Below are 19,882 nucleotides of genomic sequence, written 5' to 3'. Positions count from 1 at the left end.
AAAAAAGCACTGACACTTTTACCTAATGTTTATTTCATAGAGTTCAAGATTTATAGTATTAGCAACACAAAACAAAACAGACTGAAGCGTATTTATCAATGCAATGATAAACCAGTTTTGTGGTGCACATGCATAGAAAAGAATGACATTCTGGCTGAATTAGTTATTTACTAATCCCAAAAAGGTTTTCCCAAGTCTTTTCCAGAAAATTGTTGGGAAAAGGGGGGGCTAATGGAGACAGCCGTGGACTGCGCTCGGCTGTTTCCGTCATCCCCATAGACACTAAGGTCTCATTCACACCAGCATGACTCTCGTCTGTGTGCTGTGCATTGACACAACGCAGAGCACACGGCCCCATTGATATCAATGGGGCTATTCAGACAAGCGTGAGTTTTCCTGCAGCGAGTGTCCGTTGTGTGAAACTTACTGCATGTCCTATATTGGTGCGTTTTCACGCCATTGATGCGTGAAAACCACGGACAGCACACGGATGCACATCCGTGTGCTGTCCGTGTTTAACGCATCAACTGCATTGCAAAAAAAGGGCTTGCGAGCGCGTGAAAAACGCATGCCACTTGCAAAGCACAGTGATGCATAACGCAATGCACACGGACAGATTTACACGTGTTTTTTCCACGTGTAAATCTGTCCCGCTCCTGTGAATGTAGCCTAAATGTCGCAGCGGGGCACGACATTACTGCGATTGTGCACTGAGGAGGAATCGGGGGTTCAGGGCCCCTTTTCTAGTGACCAGTGGCGCCCCCAGCGATCACACATTTATTACCTATCCTATAGATCAGTGATAAATGTTAATCTTGGGACAACCCCTTTCTAAATACTGCCACTTTCCCCACTCCATAAACCCGTGGTGAGGTGTGATAGGGAAGATAGCGGCACCGTATTCATCAGCATGACATGGCGATGTATACAGCGGACCTGCATAGGAAATGAATACCGGTACACAGTTTGGTGGTGCACTAGTTAGTAATTACACTTCACTATTTCAAGAATTGGATCAAATGCAATAAAAATAATATATTAAAATAAAATCTTTACTTTTTAACCTGCTTATTATCCTAATGTTAATAATAATATTCGCAGGAGATGCAATTACGCGTAGTAGAACTTTACCTGGTTAATCATGTATTATGTAACAAGGGGACCACTAGCGGGGGGGGGGGGGACGTTACTCCCCCTCAAGGTTATAGCTCCGTAATGAGAATTTAATGCACGGGCCTCTTCTTACGCAAGCTAATACTACAAGTCCCGTCAGCCTCTACGTAGTCATTTACGTAGGGCTGACGCATTAGGCAACTCGCGCTACGATTGGATAATTCCCGACCAATACTCTATCAAGTTTGACAGTAGCTTGTCCAATTAGAAAGCTGTTGCTAGCAGCAATTTTATTTTTAGTACTTGCTCTTCTCACCAGAATGGTGTATAAGCGTTTACTACAACCAGCGGTATCAATGCGCTCATTCCATAAAAGGACAAGATAGTCCGTGTGACGTCGACAGTAACGCTTTCATTTCCATGGCCTACAATAATTAAATGCTATCCTGCTTATGTTCTGTGTTGTTCAGTCACATTCATGTTGCAGGTATTTATTAATTTACAATAATTTCTAAGTATTTTATGGAGGAAATAAGGAAGACTGATCCCCAGACGTGCTAAAACCTTTCCTTCTGGTGTAGGATGATCTTTCTGATGGCTCCTGCACACCGACACCTATTGTGGCTCTGTACAGCCTCCTGGTTGTACTGGGTTGTCATTAGTACTTCGCATATGCGCATGGTTGTCTTTAGCCATGTTCAGACGTAGCAGATTTGCCAGAATCTGCACCGCAAATCCATGGCAATGTACAGAACAATACATGTGAATGGTTTTTTCAAAACTCCATTCACACGTAGCAGAAAAAGACAGCACAGCAATATGGGCAAGCTGAGGATATTTAAATCTACAGTAAGATCATTATGTTGTGGAAGAGCAGTGGATGTCAATGCAGAGGTTGAAATCCACAGCAAAATCTGCAGCGTCTGAACATAGCCTTACGGTCTGCGCATGCTCTACCACCATGTGCCTCTGATTTTATACGGAGGCGCACCAAGACTTTGTTTTACAGATTCATACATAATCTGTGAGAGAGAGAAAAAGCTCCATGCACGCTGTATAACGGAGCATAGTTTTTACTATCGTGGCTAAACTGAAAAATAAAAAACATTCAGGAGTCCTGGGCTGGGATGTGAGAGTGCAGTAAGTGCACGACTGGGGCACTTGAGCAGAATTTGAGGTAAACTGTTGTGTCACACATCGCAAATATGGCACTCAGAGAATTTAGGGGGCTCTTACTATACCTCCAAGTGCCCCTGATTGTACACCGTTTGTTCTCTCAGGTCCGTTTAGTGAACCAGTAGAGACACCCGCGCAGCGCTGTAAGGATCTGGGAACACAAAATAGCCAAGGGCATAAGCTCTCTCTCAAGGAACTGAGGGCCGGTAAAAAGTGAAAAGGGCTGTGAAAACGTTGAGCACTGTGGGGCTATAGGCACTCGCTGTGCTGCCATAAGGTAGTTTGATATGGCACCCAACTACGGAGCAATGCTTCTAGCGGGGTGTACGTCTGGAAATCAGCATCAGATGGAGCATGCCATGATTTTTTATGGAATTCTACAAAAAAAAACCTGTATGAAATGGAAAGCAGGTACAGCAGGTCCTCCGACGTGTGCCGTAATACAGCTCCCCACAACTCCGAGGTTGTACCGAGTCATAATACAGTCTTTACGCTGTGACGTACTTTCTGTAAAAAAGCGTTAAACTGAAGCCATGTGTTGGATGTGCTATGAGTAATGTATCAGCGAATTGCAGGACCGGGATTGGCCTATAAACTGTTATTATCGCAGTTTACGTTTTTCGCTTATCCACAAAAATATTTGAGCAAGAGTTAGAATAGGAATTTATGAAATCCAATTGACACGTGACGTTAATGACTTGTGGGCTTCTATTCGGCCGCTTTCAGTCATTCGTAATACAGCTCTGTATGCCAACTGTATCTTTTGTGCCAAGAATTAGATCGGTACCCATCAGAAGAAAGCAGAAAAACTCAATCCCACATGGCACTGTATTATGGCAATCTGAAAGCAGTACTTGTTTTTTTTTTACAATTGTTTTATTTTATTTTTGTAAACCATATTAGCCATACTACAATGTTTTCTCAGTGTGGGGAAAAACAGCACCGTGCGTAAAAAACTGGGAACATTTATTTTAAAAAATAAATATCGTTTACACTATTGCACTAGAAACTGATCTAATATAAGGGTATGTTCACACGGCCTATTTACGGACGTAATTCGGGCGTTTTAACCCCCAAATTACGTCCAAAATTACGGCTTGAAAGCGTTGACAAACATCTGCCCATTGAAATCAATGGGCTGACGTTTGTCTGTTCACACGAGGCGTATATTTACGCGTCGCTGTCAAAAGACGGCGCGTAAATAGACGCCCGCGCCAAAGAAGTGTCATGTCACTTCTTCAGATGTAAATGGAGGCGTTTTTCATGGACTCCATGGAAAACCAGCTCCAGTTACGTCCATAATGGACGCGGCGTTCAAGCGCCTGCACATGCCGTTACGGCTGAAATAACGGGGCTGTTTTCTCCTGAAAACAGCGCCGTAATTTCAGCCGTTACGGACGCTGCCGTGTGAACATACCCTAAGAGTCTATTCACATGGTGTGGTTAAATGGCATTTTGGGGTTTTAATTTGCCACAGGTTTTTGCTTATTTACAGCAAAATGTAGTGTTTTTTGCAACATTCACTGCAATAAAACATCATCTGACCGCTTTGTGTGACTAGACCCTAAGGCTGGATTCACACGAACATGTTCGGTCCGTAAAGGACGGAACGTATTTCGGCCGCAAGTCCCGGACCGAACACACTGCAGGGAGCCGGGCTCCTAGCATTATAGTTATGTACGATGCTAGGAGTCCCTGCCTCTCCGTGCTGTCCCGTACTGAAAACATGATTACAGTACGGGACAGTTGTCCGGCAGCGAGGCAGGGACTCCTAGCATTGTACATAACTATGATGCTAGGAGCCCGGCTCCATGCACTGTGTTCGGTCCGGGACTTGCGGCCGAAATACGTTCCGTCCATTACGGACCAAACATGCTCGTGTGAATCCAGCCTCATGGTGTATTTACATGAGTAGTTTTTGTCATGTTTTTTTTGCACGATTATAAAAATTGCAGGAAGAGAATCGTGACAAACACTACTTGTATAAGTTCACCCAAAGGCCCCCACACTTCAGATTTTGCGCCTGCTGCTTTCAGATGTATAGAACTGATTTTCAGCTATAGAAATATCTGCAACAAAATTTGCAGTGTTTGCAGCAGGCCTAAGGTTACGCTCCGTGAAAGTCGGATACGCTCCGTAAAAGTACACATCGTATCCAACCTAGAACCCGCAGGGAATTCTGGCTGAAAGACCGCACCAAATTGTCATGCAGATTTTCATCTGGAATCGCCACTGCGGAAAGAAGAGCAGGGGAAACAAAGCCAATACTTAAGTTTTCTGGCGTTGTCATAGCGATGCGTCCCTCTAGTCTTCATGCAGTCCAGTCTTCTGTGATGACACTGCAGCCCATGTGATCGCTACAGTCTGTGATTGGCTGCAGCAGTCACATGGGATGAATCATCATCCCAAGAGGCCAGGCTGCACGGAAAACAGCCGGGAGGACAAGGAGCCATCACTATGTGGAAAAAGTGCAACGATTCCGCAGCATAAATTGACATGCTGCGGATTTAAAAAAACGTACCGCAGGTCAATTTATGCATGTTTTCTAACGGAAAATCCGCAGGTAATCGATTCAGTGTGAACAAACCCTTAGGCTGGATTCACACAGGTCGGAAACTTTGCAGATTGTTCGCAGCAAATTCTGCACGTGTTATGTGCGGATTTTACCCCTTCTACATTAAAAAGATTTTCAAATCTGATTTCCGTCCAGGAAATGATCAGCAGCATGTGGATGAGACATGGCTGGTACTGTAATCTGCTGATTTTCCGCACGGAAAACCCGCAGCATTTTTGTCTCGTGTGTGTCCAGCCTAAACATGGATTCACACGCGGCACATTTTGTTGCAGAAATTTGTAAAGACGACCCCATTAAAATGAATAGAATTGATTTTCAGTTGCAGAAATTTCTGCAACAAGATCTGCAGCGTTTAAATCAGGCCGGATTCACACATTGCGTATTTGTTGCCTATTTTGATGCTGGGTTCACACAGAGTTTTTTGCAGGCGGAAAATCTGCCTCAAAATTCTGATTGGAAGTTTGAGGCAGACTTTCCTCTGCCAGCATGCCGATTTTCGCTGCGTTTTTCGCCCGCGGCTATTGAGCGCTGTGAGCATAAAACGCAGCGAAATACGCTTTCTCTGCCTCCCATTGATGTCAATGGGATGTCAGAGGCGTAGTCTCGCGAAGATAGGACATGTCCCTTCTTTCTCCGGCTCGCGGGAGAAAACCGCCCCCGCCTCCCATTGAAATCAATGGGAGGTGTTTTTTGGCGAGTTTTGCGGAGCGATTCCGCACCCAAAAACTCGTCAAGAAACTCTGTGTGAACCCAGCCCAAAGGTTCCTTATATTTCCCATTCCTTTTTAAACCAATTCTAGCTTTGGCTAAAAAGTCTGCATCAAATTCTGCAACGAATATTCAATGTGTGAATCCAGTCTAGGGCTGTATTCACACCGGACAAAAATGGTGTCGATTTTGCTGTGGAATTCACCTTTTCTATATTGAAAAGGGTGAAATTTTCAATGACCATCTACAGTCCTGGCCAAAAGTTTTTCGACTGGCACAAATTTTGGCTTTCACAATGTTTGCTGCTTCCGTTTTTATAGTGGCAATTTGAATTAACTCTAGATTGTTATGGAGAGTGATCAGATGAATTGCAATTAATGTCAAGTTATTCCTTGCCATGACAATTTACTTAACCCCTTCCCTCTTTAGCCACTTTTGACCTTCCTGACAGGGCCTCATTTTTCAAATCTGACATGTTTCACTTTATGTGGTAATAACTCCGGAATGCTTTTACCTATCCAAGCGATTCTGAGATTGTTTTCTCGTGATACTTTGGACTTTATGTTACTGGCAAAATTTGCTCGATACATTCAGTATTTAAATGTGAAAAACACCAAAATTTAGCGAGAAATTGCAAAAATTAGCATTTTTCTCAATTTAAATGTATCTGCTTGTAAGACAGGCAGTTATACCACACAAAATTGTTGCTAATTAACATTCCCCATATGTCTACATTAGATTGGCATCGTTTTTTGAACGTCCTTTTATTTTTCTATGACCTCACAAGGCTTAGAACTTTAGCAGCAATTTCTCACATTTTAAAGAAAATTTCAAAAGGCTATTTTTACAGGGGTCAGTTGTGAAGTGGCTTTGAGGGCCTTATATATTCTAAACCTCCAAAAAGTCACCCCATTTTAAAAACTTCACCCCTCAAAGTATTGAAAACATCATTTAGAAAGTTTCTTAACCCTTTAGACGTTTCACAGGAATTAAACCAAAGTAGAGGTGAAATTTACAAATTTTATTTTTTGTTGTTGCAGAACTTCATTTTTAATCCATTTTTTTTGTAACACAAAGTTTTACCAGAGAAATGCAACTCAATATTTATTGCCCAGGTTCTGCAGTTTTAGGAAATATCCCACATGTGGCTTTAGTGTGCTACTGGACTGAAGCACCGGCCTCAGAAGCAAAGGAGCACCTAGTGGATTTTGGACACTCCTTTCTCTTAGGGTATGTTCACACACACTAATTATGTCCGTAATTCGGGCGTTTTTGCCCCGAATTACGTCCGAAAAATGCGGCTTGAAAGCGTTGACAAACATCTGCCCGCGTCAAATAGACGCCCGCGTCAAAGAAGTGACCTGACACTTCTTGGGGCGTAATTGGAGCCGTTATTCATTGACTCCAATGAAAAGCAGTGCCAATTACGTCCGTAATGGAAGCGGCGTTCAAGCGCCTGCACATGCCGTTACGGCTGAAATTACGGGGATGTTTTCTCCTGAAAACATCCCCGTAATTTCAGCCGTTACGGACGCTGTCGTGTGAACATACCCTTAGAATATATTTTAGGTACCATGTCAGCTTTGAAGAGCTCTTGTGGTACCAAAACAGTGGAAACCCCCAAAAGTGACCCCATTTGGGAAACTAAACTGCTCGAGGAATTTATTTAGGGTTATAGTGAGCATTTTGACCGGACAGTTTTTTTGCAGAAATTTTTGGAAGTAGGCCATGAAAATGAAAATCTACATTCTTTCAAATAAAATGAAGGTTTAGCTAATTTTTTTTAATTTCCAAAAGGACTAAAGGAGAAAAAGCACAGCCACTTTTGTAGAGCAATTTCTCCCGAGTAAAACAATACCCCACATGTGGTCATAAACGGCTGTTTGGACACAGGGCAGGGCTTAGAAGGGAAAGGACGCCATTTGGCTTTTGGAGCTCAAATTTAGCAGGAATGGTTTTCGGAGGCCATGTCGCATTTGCAAAGCCGCTGAGGGACCAAAACAGTAGAAACCCCCCACAAGTGGCCCCATTTTGGAAACTACACCCCTTGAGGAAATTATCTAGGGGTATAGTTAGCATTTTGACGCCGCAGGTTTTTTGCAGAAATTATTGGAAGTAGGCTGTGAAAATGAAAAGCTACATTCTTTCAAAGAAAATGTAGGTTTAGCTAATTTTTTCTCATTTCCACAAGGACTAAAGGAGAAAAAGCACTGTAAAATTTGTAAAGCAATTTCTCCCGAGTAAAACAATACCCCACATGTGGTAATAAACGGCTGTTTTGACACATGGCAGGGCTTAGAAGGGAAAGAGCGCTATTTGGCTTTTGGAGCTCATATTTAGCAGGAATGGTTTGTGGAGGCCATGTCACATTTTCAGAGCCACTGAGGGGACAAAACAATGAAAACACCCAAAAAGTGACCCCATTTAGGTAACTACACCCCTTGAAAAATTAATCTAGGGGTGTAGTGATCAGTTTGACCCCACAGGTGTTTCATAGAATTTATTAGAATTGGGCAGTGAAAATAAAAACAATCCTTTTTCTTCAATAAGACGTAGCTTTAGCTCAAAATTTTTCATTTTCTCATCAAATAAAGGAAAAAAAGAACCCCAACATTTGTAAAGCAACTTCTCTGGAGTACGGAAATACCCCATATGTGGTCATAAACTGCTGTTTGGGCACATGGCAGGGCTCAGAAGAGAAGGAGCGCCATTTGGCTTTTGGAGCACAGATTTTGCTGAGTTGGTTTCTTGACACCATGTCGCTTTTGCAAAGCCCCTAAGGTACCAGTACAGTGGAAACTACCCAAAAGGGACTCCATTTGTGATACTACACCCCTTGAAAAATTCATCTAGGGGTGTAGTGAGCATTTTGACCCCACAGCTGTTTCATAGATTTTATTTGAATTGGGCAGTGAAAATAAAAAATGTTTTTCCAATAAGACGTAGCTTTAGCGAAAATGTTTTCATTTTCTCAAAAAATAAAGCAGAAAAAGAACCCCAACATTTGTTAAGCAATTTCTCCCGAGTATGGCAATACCCAATATGTGGTTACAAACTCATTCTTGGGCACACAGTAAGGCTCAGAAGGGAAGGAGTGCCATTTAGCTTTCGGAGTACAGATTTTGCTGGATTGGTTTTAGCATTTGCAAAACCCCTGTGGGACCAAAAGAGTGGAAACCCCCCAAAAGTGACCCCATTTTGGAAACTACACCCCTCAAGGTATTCACCTAGGGGGTGTAGCGAGCATATTAACCCCGCAGGTGTTTTGCAGAAATTAGCGTGCACTCGATATTGCAGAGTGAAAATTGAATTTTTCAATAGATATGCCAATATGTGGTGCCCAGCTTGTGCCACCATAACAAGACAGTTCTCTAAATATTATGCTGTTTCCCAGTTTTAGAATCACCCTACATGGGGCACTAATCTTTTGCCTGGACATTTGACAGGGCTCAGGAGTGAGAGAATACCATGCGAAATTGAGGCCTAATTTGGCGATTTACACAGAATTGGTTCACAATTGCAGTGGCTCAGATGGGAAATAATAAAAGAACCCCCCCAGAAGTAACCCTATTTTAGAAACTACACCCCTCAAGGCATTTATTAAGGGGTGTAGTGAGCATTTTCACCCCACAGGCCTTTTCCATGAATGATTGCGCTGCGGAAGGTTCAAAGTAAAACTTTAAATTTTTCCCTAGATATGCCATTTTAGTGGGAAATATGTCGTGCCCAGCTTATGCCACTGGAGACACAAACCCCAAAAATTGTTAAAAGGGTTCTCCCGGGTATGGCGGTGCCATATATGTGGAAGTAAACTGCTGTTTGGGCACACTGTAGGGCTCAGATGGGTGGGAGCGCCATTTGGCTTTTGAAGCATAGATTTTGCTTGGTAGTAGTTTTGTTTGAGTATTACTGGTGTTTCCGTTTTTACGGTAGAATAATGGGGTAAACAATAATATAATCCATAGATGTGTGTTACGCTGTGAAGCAATCCTTTCTGCACAGGCCGGTGTCTCACTGATAAATCGCGTCTTTACTTATGCCCCTTTTAGTCCACACTTCGCACCTTTGCAGTTTGGGGAATTTTGCTAGGAAGTGTTGTCCTGGTATAATACGAGTACCCTCGCTTCTAGCAGATATGTTTGGCCCACCCCTTCCTGGTTCCCTGATTTTAGGGCCCCGATAAATCGCCTCTTGAAATAGACGAAATGTTCCCCTCTGATCTGCACAACCGCATATTTTTTATTTCCTGACTTATTGGAGCATTAACTAATTTTATTTTTTGATAGACGTAGTGGTATGAGGGTTGTTTTTATGCGGGATGAGCTGTAGTTATTATTGGTACCATTTTGGGGTACATGCAACTTTTTGATCACTTTTTATCCTATTTTTTGAGAGGCAAGCTGACCAAAAAACTGCAATTCTGCAGTTTTAGTTTTTTTTTATATACAGCGTTCACCATGCGTTATAAATTACATGTTAACTTTATTCTGTGGGTCACTACGATTCCGGCGATACCTAATTTATAGCACTTTTTTATGTTTTACAACTTTTTGCACAATAAAATTACTTTTAGGCCTGATTTACACGAGCGTGTGCGTTTTGCGCATGCAAAAAACGTGGCGTTTTGCGTGCGCAAAAGGCGTTTAACAGCTCCGTGTGTCATCAGCGTATGTTACGCCATCATTATGACACTCCGTTTAGATGTTTGTAAACAGAAAAGCACGTGGTGCTTTTCTGTTTACATTCAGAGTTTGACAGCTGTTGCGCGAATCACGCAGTTCATATTTTTTTTTTCAATAATAAAGGACTTGATAAGGGAAAAAGGGCGAATGTGTTTTGTTTTATCTTATTACTTAAAACTTTTATTATATTTTTTACAACTTTTTTTGACTTTTATTTTTTTCACTTTTTTTTACACTTTACTTTAGTCCCACTATGGGACTTGAAGGTCCAACTGTCAGATTTTTTTTCTAATACATTGCACTACCTACGTAGTGCAATGTATTAGATCTGTCAGTCAATCACTGACAGCAAGCCGATTAGGCTTCGCCTCCGAGCTGGGCCTAATCGGCTTCCGTAATGCCAGACAGGAGGCCATTGTTAGGTCTCCTCGTGTCATAGTAGCAGTCGGCAGTCGTGCGATTCAAGGGCACAGCTGGCAATCTGCTGGCAACCACAAAGATGTAGCGATCGCATCCAATCGCAGCATCTGAGGGGTTAATGGCAGGGATTGGAGCTAGCTCCGGTTCCTGTTGTTACAGGTGGATGTCAGCTGTAACATATAGCTGACATCCACCGCTGATGACGCCAGATCATCTCCTGAGCCGGTGCCATCTTGCTGGCGGCTACGGAAGCCTTTTAGACCTTAGGGGGCTGGAGGTTTTCCGTGCTAGGCACCCTGGGAGGCCAGTATTAGGCATCCGGTTGCCATTGCTGGTGTGTCGATGAGCTGCAAACACCTTAAATGTAGCTATCGCTTTTAAAGGCTGCATTTAAGGGGTTAATGGCGGGGTCTAAGCTAACTTCCGTCCCCGCCATTACAGCAGGATGTCAGCTGTCAGATACAGCTGACAACCGGGGATGATGGCACCGACTCAGCTTCTGAGCCGGTGCCAAGCATTTGGCATAAGTATACGATATTTTGCGGACTCCTAGCGTCGTACATCACTATGATGCTAGGAGCCCGGCCCCCTGCAGTGTGTTCGGTCCGGGTCTTCCGGCCGAAATACGTTCCGTACATTACGGACGTAACATGGTCGTGGGAACCCAGCCTTAGGCTATGTTCACACAGAGTTTTTTGCAGGCGGAATTTCTGCCTCAAAATTCCATTTGGAAGTTTGAGGCAGATCTTCCTCTCCCTGCACGCCAATTTTCGCTGCGTTTTTCACCCGCGGCCCATGAGCGCTGCGGGCATAAAACGCTGTTAAATACGTTTTCTATGCTACCCATTGATGTCAATGGGAGGTCAGAGGCGTAAACGCCCGAAGATAGGGCATGTCCCTTCTTTCTCCCGCGAGATGGTTTTACCGCTCGCGGGAAAAAGACTCCTCCGCCTCCCATTGAAATCAATGGGAGGCATTTTCGGGCCATTTTTAACGAGTTTTGCGGCGCGGTTTCCGCGTCAAAAAACTCACTGCGTTTTTTTACGAGTTTTTTTTATGTGGAATCCGCGTCGGAAAACGTGCCAAAAAACGCCCGAAAATGGCTCCCATTGATTTCAATGGGAGGCGGACACGTATTTCTCCCGCGAGCGGAAAAACCGGATTGCGGGAAAAAGAAGGGACATGCAATATCTTTGGGCGTTTACGCCTCTGACCTCCCATTGACATCAATGGGAAGCAGAAAAAGCATATTTCGCTGCGTTTTTTGCTCGTGGCGCTCAATGGCCGCGAGTGAAAAACGCTGCGAAAATCGGCATGCAGGCATAGCAAAATCTGCCTCAAAATTCAAAATGGAATTTTGAGTCAGATTTTCCTCCTGCAAAAAACTCTGAGTGAACCCGGCCTTAGGCCTTATTTATACGAGCGTATTTCACGTCCGTGAAAATCACGCACGTCGCACGAACCTATGCAAGTCAATGGGGCCATTCAGACATTCCGTATTTTTCACGCGGCGTGTGTCCGCTGCGTGAAACTCACTGCATGTCCTATACTTGAGCGTTTTTTGCGCATCACGCACCGATTGAAGTCAATGTGTGCGTGAAAATCACGGACAGCACACAGACGCACATCAGTGTGCTGTGCGTGATTCGCGCAACAGTTGCTCAAGAAATGATGGGGAAAAGGAAACCACCTCCTTCATTTCATTTTGTAAACGTCAAAACCGTGTGACATAAGGATGCCATACATGCGTAAAAAACGCAGACAGGCACCAAACACTGATGACACACGGAACTGCAACGCGTGCAAAACGGACACGTTCGTGTGAATTAGGCCTTATATTGTAATAGCTCAGACTTTTATGGATGTGGCGATACCAGTTTTAACTTTTATTTTTTCTAACATTACTTTAGCGAAAAAATTAAAAAAGGTGTTTGTTTTTTTAACTTTAAATATATATATATATATATATATATATATATATATATTTATTTATTTTTCACTACTGAAAACCGTTAAACTTTTTATTAGTCCTCCTAGGGGACTTAACCAGCGATCGTCGGATCACTGGTAAAATACACTGCAATACTAATGTATAATGGTATGATCAAATGCCCTATTTACGGACGTAATTCGGGCGTTTTACGCCTCGAATTACGGCCGAAAATTCGGCTCCAAACCGCCGGCAAACATCTGCCCATTGAAATCAATGGGGTTACGATGTTCTGTGCACACAGGTTTTTTTTTACGCGCCGCTGTCAAAAGACAGCGCGTAAAAAGACGGCCGCCACAAAGAAGTGCATGTCACTTCTTGGGACGTAATTGGAGCCTTTTTTCATTGACTCCATTGAAAAACAGCTCCAATTACGTCTGTAATGGACGCCGCGAAAAACGCGAGTACGAGAAATTACGTCTAAAATTCAGGAGCTGTTTTCGCCTGAAAACAGCTCCGTAATTTCAGACGTATATTACGTTTGCGTGTGAACATACCCTAACGGTATGTTCACACAAAGTGTTTTCAGACATTTTTCGAGTCGGAAACGTCCTGAAAAACGGCTGAAAAATCGGAAGCAGAACGCCTTCAAACATTTGCCCATTGATTTCAATGGTGAAAACGGCGGTCTGTTCCGACGGGGCGTTTTTTACACCGCCGTTTTTCAAAACAGCCGCGTAAAATAACGGCTGCGAAAAAGAAGTGCATGTCACTTCTTGGGACCTTTTTGGAGACGTTTTTCATTGACCCTATAGAAAAACAGCGCCAAAAACGGCCATAAAAAAAAGCTGCGAAAATCGCGAGTGGCTTAAAAAACGTCTGAAAATCAGGAGCTGTTTTCTCTTGAAAACAGCTCCGTATTTTGAGACGGTTTTTATTTTGTGTGTGCGCATACCCTAAGGCATCATTTACACGAGCGTAATATACGCGCGTGCGACGCACGTGCTTTTCACGCGTGTCGTACGCACCTATATTAGGCTATGGGGCAGTGCAGACAGTCCGTGAGTTTTGCGCAGCGTGAGTCCGCTGCGTAAAACTCACGACATGTTCTATATTTTGCAGTTTTTCGCGCAGCATGCACCCATTGAAGTCAATGGGTGCGTGAAAACCATGCATGCCGCACGGAAGCACTTCCGTGCGAACTGCGTGGTTCGCCGCAACAGCTGTCAAACTCTGAATGTAAACAGAAAAGCACCATGTGCTTTTCTGTTTACAAACATTCAAACGGAGTGTCATATTGATGGCGGCTGCGCGAAAATCACGCAGCCGCGCATCATACACTGATGACACACGGAGCTGTTAAGTGCCTTTTGCGCACGCAAAACACCGCGTTTTTTGCGTGCGCAAAACGCACACGCTCGTGTAAATCAGGCCTAACAGTATATTGTCAGTTTTAGGGACTTTTGTTAGGCGCCGGGGTGCTATGACAACCATCGGCATCCCGTGGTCGTGGCGAGGCCGATGAGCAGTCGCCTTTTTAACGCCTCAGATGCTGCGGTTGCGATTGACTGCAGCATTTAAGGGGTTAAAAGGTCAGGAACAGTACAATCGCTAAAAAATAACCTATCACAAAAACTGCATGTGTGATTTTTTTAAATAGCGCCATAACCGTGCCATTTTTGTAAAAGTCGTTTTTTTTTCAAGGCTTTCATACCTTTTTTTCCATGTGTTTTATCTAATCCATGGAATTTGGTGCACCATATCGAGTACCTACGACTCCATAATCCAGAATGGTCGGACTCTGCGCCGCCATACAGGCTATGTACACACCGCTTTGTGTGAGGCCTAAGGGGGGATTCAGACGAGCGCGATTTGCGCGCGTGCAGGCCGCGTATTTTCTGCGCATCACGCACAGCACTATAGAAGTCAATGAGGCAGTTCAAACAGTGCGTGATTCTTGCGCAGCGTTTGTTCGCTGCGTACTATACGCGACCGGTTCAAAAACTCTGCGTATTTCACGCATCACGCACCCATTGAAGTCAATGGGTGCGTGAAAATCACGCGCACCACACGGAAGCACTTCCATGGGACGAGCGTGATTCGCGCAACAGCAGTGAAAAGGATGAATGAAAACCGAAAAGCACCACGTGCTTTTCTGTTTCCGAACATCCAAACGGAGTGTCTTTGCGATGAGCGAAGCCGGACAAGCGTACCGAACTTCACCGGGTTCGGCCAAACTCGTTTTGTCCGATCCCGGCAAAAAAATTATCGGTACGCGACGTCAGGAGATAGTCACTGTCCATGGTGCTGAAAGAGTTAAACTGTTTCAGCACCATGGACAGTGACTTGCGATCCCAAAATACATTAACCTGTAAAAAAAAACCGAAGTTCTAACTTACCGATTACTCCTGTCTCCTTCCTGCAGTCCGACCTCCCGGGATGACACTTCAGTTCAAGTGACAGCTCCAGCCAATCACAGGCCAAGCACAGGCTGCAGCCAATCACAGGCTGCAGCGGTCACTTGGACTGCTGCGTCATCCAGGGAGGTGGGGCCCGATGTCAAGAGAGGCGCGTCACCAAGGACGCGTCACCAAGGACGCGTCACCAAGGCAACGGCCGGGAAGTTCTCGGTAAGTAGGAACTTTATCTTTTTTTTTAACAGGTTTTTCGCTGTTGTGTTCGGCATTCACTGTCTAGGGTGCTGAAAGATTTAGCTCTTTCAGCACCTTGGACAGTGACGGGCGTTGACAAGCCTCATCTCTATGATGCCGGCTGCGCGAAAATCACGCAGCCGCGCATCAGACACGCATGACACACGCAGCTGTCAAATGGTTTTTGCGCTCGCAAAACGCTGCGTTGTTTGCGCGCGCAAAAACGCAACGTTCGTGTGAATCTCCCCTTAAACACAGATACTTGTGGTAAATATTACAAAGCTGTTCATAACCTCGACTGACCTAAACATGGAGATGTATTCATGTATCCGGCAGCTGTTGTGAAGGCTTTCCACCACAAACAGTCAGAATTCAGAAAGACGACATGGAACAAGTTCGCGCACAACCTGCGCCATATTCCCCAATAAGCTTGTGTCTAGGGGCATACACTTATAATTCGGGCTAAACCGCTAGTCTTATCGCACTTCCCCCAATGTATTTTGTTTTTTATATTCCCTCAGTAGACAGGGCTATGTTACTGTTCACACAGGGATGATTTATGTCAGAATTTTATGTGTTGAAGAAAAGTCTACAAAAGACAATAATTTAACCTCATCCTGTCTCTGTACTATGAGTACTACTACATTTATTTGAAAAGATATGTAAAATATATTCTCTTGTTAACAAGCAGTAACCGAAACAGTTAAACTTGCAGGGGGAAGCTCCATGATATAGATCCGTCATCTTCTCTTTGCCAAGCCACAGCACGCTGGGTGTGTGAATGTGAGATTCATGCGCCGGGTTGCTAAGGGTGAAACTTTTCCCTGACTCCCTTCACTTTGGGCCAGGAGGAGGGAGGCTGTGGGATCCCGGCGGACTCGGCGAACCCCCTCCCCCTGAAATAACACCCAACATATTACACTAGGGGACCCCGGAAGGCACTTTTTATACCACCACCACCTCCTCCTGCGGATTCTGACATACAACTACCGACCAAGTAAGAATTGTTTATTAAACGAGAGGCATTACAGGGGCTGCATACAAAAAGAGTGGAATGTTACTGCTCAACGTGAGCTCGGTGACACAGCAGGTGCAGCAATGGGTTATTTTCCTGCAACATTCGTGTATGGATTTTTGATATATTTTTTAAACCTATATATATGCATTGGAGTAGAGTCCTGGAGACCCCCCGCACACACTGTCCCTTTAAATGCTGTGTGTTGGTGTCCTGTTGACAGAACCCTGTGGGAGGGCGAGGTGTGGGGCTCGGGCTCTGCATATGAATGCGTTGTAGGAATTCGCATATTCGCTTCATCACTTGTTCAGGTTTCCTTTCTTGTGATCTGATGAATTTCTAGTGGATGATAAAAAAAAAAAAACCTTCGCAATGTTTGTGATAAGAAGACGGAGTGGCAGGGACTGCGTTACTTGTACATATGGTTGTTTTTGAGTAATTCGTGCGTAATCCGTTTTGGCCCTACAAGAAAGTGTTTTGTTTTTTTATACATAGTGACCTCCATACATACCGGACTAGTGATGACATGTACCAGGTCACTTTTTTTTTTTTTTTGTCCTTCCCTTCTAAACAAGTACTTGTGATGATAATTATAGATTATTTATGGAAACACATTACTGTTGTAAGTAATAATCACTAATGTGTACAATTTTGGTTTTCTCCGTTGATCTAATATGGCTGCTAGTCAGGGGGCATCTGGTTAATACTTTGTGAGTAAAGGCCTGGGCTGCTGGCACAATACATTAATACAGGCTTACACTTAGTTTTTTTTCTTCTACATTGGTTAGTGGAATGTAGATCATACTAGTTCTAATAAATATATAATAGTCCTATCCCCTTCCACGTGTATAGCATTTTGAAGAGGAATAATCCATTCTAATCTATCGTTTGCTCCACGAATTAAGTGAGAACATAAACCTCCTTTTAACGCTGCAATGTAGTATTTTTTTTTGAGGCATTCGATTTGTTTTTGAATAGTCCCGTAATCCTTTTAGATGGTTTTTCTCCTTGGTGTCAAGAATTTTGTGTGATGACAGGAAGAGGCAGACATCTTAACAACCCTGAGCAGACATTGCTAAACTCAGTCAGAAGCATTTTTATCTCTCCAGGAATTGTCAGCCTAGAAGATTTGTGTTTTCACTATGGCCAATTTTAACATGACCTGAGCTCGCATTTACAGTCATTCTAGATGTGTTTGTTTTTTATTATCAGCAGACAAAAGGTCTAATCTGAGGTGTGTGCGGTATATACTGAAAAAGATGTGTATGGCATGATCTTTGCTGGTCTCTACACACGTAGCCCAACGAAAGGGGTCTCCAGACCCCGTCCGAGGAATAGGGATCAGAGTACAAGGTTATTGGCCTCCTCCCTCTCACCTTGTGTAATGTGTAAACAGCCCTTTAATGTCAGCTGCGCCAGCCCTTTAACCATGCAGTACAGGGCACCTGTGATTGGCTTCTCACCGCCACACCCAGCCTGCCTGACATGTCCATCTAGAATGTTTTTCTTGTTTTTTTAACTCTTACTGACCAAAGCCTCTTCGTCCGCTTCAAAAAGAGGTCAATGCAGCCATTAAACCAGCTGGAACCTCAAAATGTAGTTGACACCTGACCTTTTAAGTGCAATGTTGGCTTTATACTCTAGCAATTCTCCTGTTCATTGTATTGGATTCACACGCAGCGTTTTTGTTCATGTTTCGGGCCATTTTTTAGTACCGTCAGATGTTAACTTGTAATGTACGTTTTTGAAGTCCTATAAAGAAGCATATGGGAAAAATGCTTGATGAAACGCCATACCAGGAGCATGCTGCGTTTGGAAAACTGACCACAAAATTGCCCCAAAAAACACCCGGAACTAAATCGCGGTGTATATGTAGTGCTTTTTATATTTTGCTATAGGTTAAAGGGTTATTCCTGACAGACCTTTATTACATATCCACATGACATGCCATAAATATCCGATAGATGCGAGTCCTAGCTCTCGAGCCCGCACCTTTATCGAGATAAGATGTCACCCTGGTGCCACAGCTGCAGATCGCAGATTCCAGGCGTGGACTAGTGGAGAGAGAGCGCCATGCGTGGCTCTCTCCATTCTGTTGTATGGGAGTTATGGAAACAACCAAGCGGTGCATGCGCGGCCCTCTCTACGCTAGGCCCCTGCTGCAATTTTATGCCTGGTCTGACCTGAAATACTTCAAAATTTACATTAAACTGCACCTCCACATATCAAAAAAGCCCAACCTAAAGAAACCAAGCAAAAATAGGGGCCACTTACCTTATCTAGCTACATATCTACGCTAAAACGAAAAAATTAAGAGTACATCCAATTTAAAGTTACACACAAGGGGGAACATAAATTATATCAACACCCATACAGAATACAGCAGTTTGGGTACTGTGATCATGTCGCCAGGTAAATGGAAAAACACAAGTCACTTGTATATATTTAAATAAAAAATAAATATATATATATATATATATATATATATATATATAATTTTTTTTAACACACCATGCAGGACTAGGACTCTGTCCACATAACGACAGCCCTACGTTTGGTATATTTATGTAGTTCCCTCCTGGTATGTGTCTACTGTATTGTTTTTGCTGTATGTAATAGTTTAGAACACTGCTATTCCATACAGTGGGCCACTTCAGGAAATCCTCCCAAAGTATACCTCTGACATGATGTGAACAGAGCCTTACAAAGTTGAATGTCTGTTACCTTCCTGCCTAATATGCATTTTATCCTTTGAGGGTATGGTCACACGCTTAACAAAAAACTGCTGTAAAACACGGAGCTGTTCAAGGGAAAACGGCCTCTGATTTACAGCTGTTTTCTTATGCGTCAAGCGGTTTTTGGGGCTGTTTTTCTATTGACCCAATGAAAAAACGGCTCAAGAAGTGACATGCACTTGTTTTATACAGGGCGTTTTTTTTACGCACAGTTTTTAAAAACGTGTCCTAAACGCGTTGTGGGAACAGCACACCGTTTTCCCCATTGAAATCAATGGGCAGATGTTTGGAGGCGGTTAGCCCCCGTATTTTCAGCCGTTTTTCAGGACGTTTGCAGCCCGAAAAACAGCTGAAAATAGACTGTGTGAACATACCCTAAGCCCTACACGTGCTTTCTCCTTTTTCTCCCTTACTGACATGTCATAGTCAATAGGGCGTGGATAGAGTGTGGCGCGGACTCAGCAGATGTCGGCTGTGAGTTCCCGCCAACACTCTATTGTAATGGCTGCGGTCAATAGCGAAGCCAGTGGGAAGAGGGAGGCACCCATCAGTTGTGATGGGATTGCAGGGCCTTGATGGTTGTCATGGCAGCCTGGGGACCTAATAGGGCTTCACAGGAGCAGTAAAAGTTTACAATACACTGCAGTACATAGCTTTTGCAGTGTATTGTACCAACGATCAAACGATGGCTTCAAGTCCCCTAAGGGTAAGTTCACACGTAGCGTAACTACTTCTGGTTTTCCGCAACGGATTTCATTGTGGAAAATCTGCAGCATAAGACCCCATGCACACGAACAGATTTTTGCGTGGTTTCCACGGTCCGTGCATGGCCCAGGACCCTACACTGCAAAAAGAACGGACATGTCTTATTATGGCC

The 19,882-nt window shown here is 43.7% G+C and overlaps 1 protein-coding gene across 2 annotated transcripts in view; it reads left to right on the top strand.

Moving 5' to 3' along the window:
- The first annotated feature begins 1,461 nt into the window (after positions 1-1,461).
- The window catches only part of TOB2 (transducer of ERBB2, 2), a 36,545-nt gene continuing 18,124 nt past the window's right edge, over positions 1,462-19,882 (top strand). Inside the window, exon 1 of one of the 2 annotated variants that reach the window (XM_075833587.1) lies at positions 1,462-1,600. In XM_075833587.1, coding sequence (XP_075689702.1) covers positions 1,552-1,600 — 49 coding nt within the window. In that variant the 5' untranslated portion in view covers positions 1,462-1,551. Of the gene's footprint in view, positions 1,601-16,045; positions 16,253-19,882 lie in introns of those variants that run through there. The other variant, XM_075833588.1, reaches the window with a different exon arrangement.

Source organism: Rhinoderma darwinii, chromosome 7 (genome assembly GCF_050947455.1).
Source record: "Rhinoderma darwinii isolate aRhiDar2 chromosome 7, aRhiDar2.hap1, whole genome shotgun sequence".
Lineage (NCBI taxonomy): Eukaryota > Metazoa > Chordata > Amphibia > Anura > Rhinodermatidae > Rhinoderma > Rhinoderma darwinii.
The sequence above is the reverse complement of the archived record's forward strand: the minus strand, read 5'-3'. Positions and strand labels throughout refer to the sequence as shown.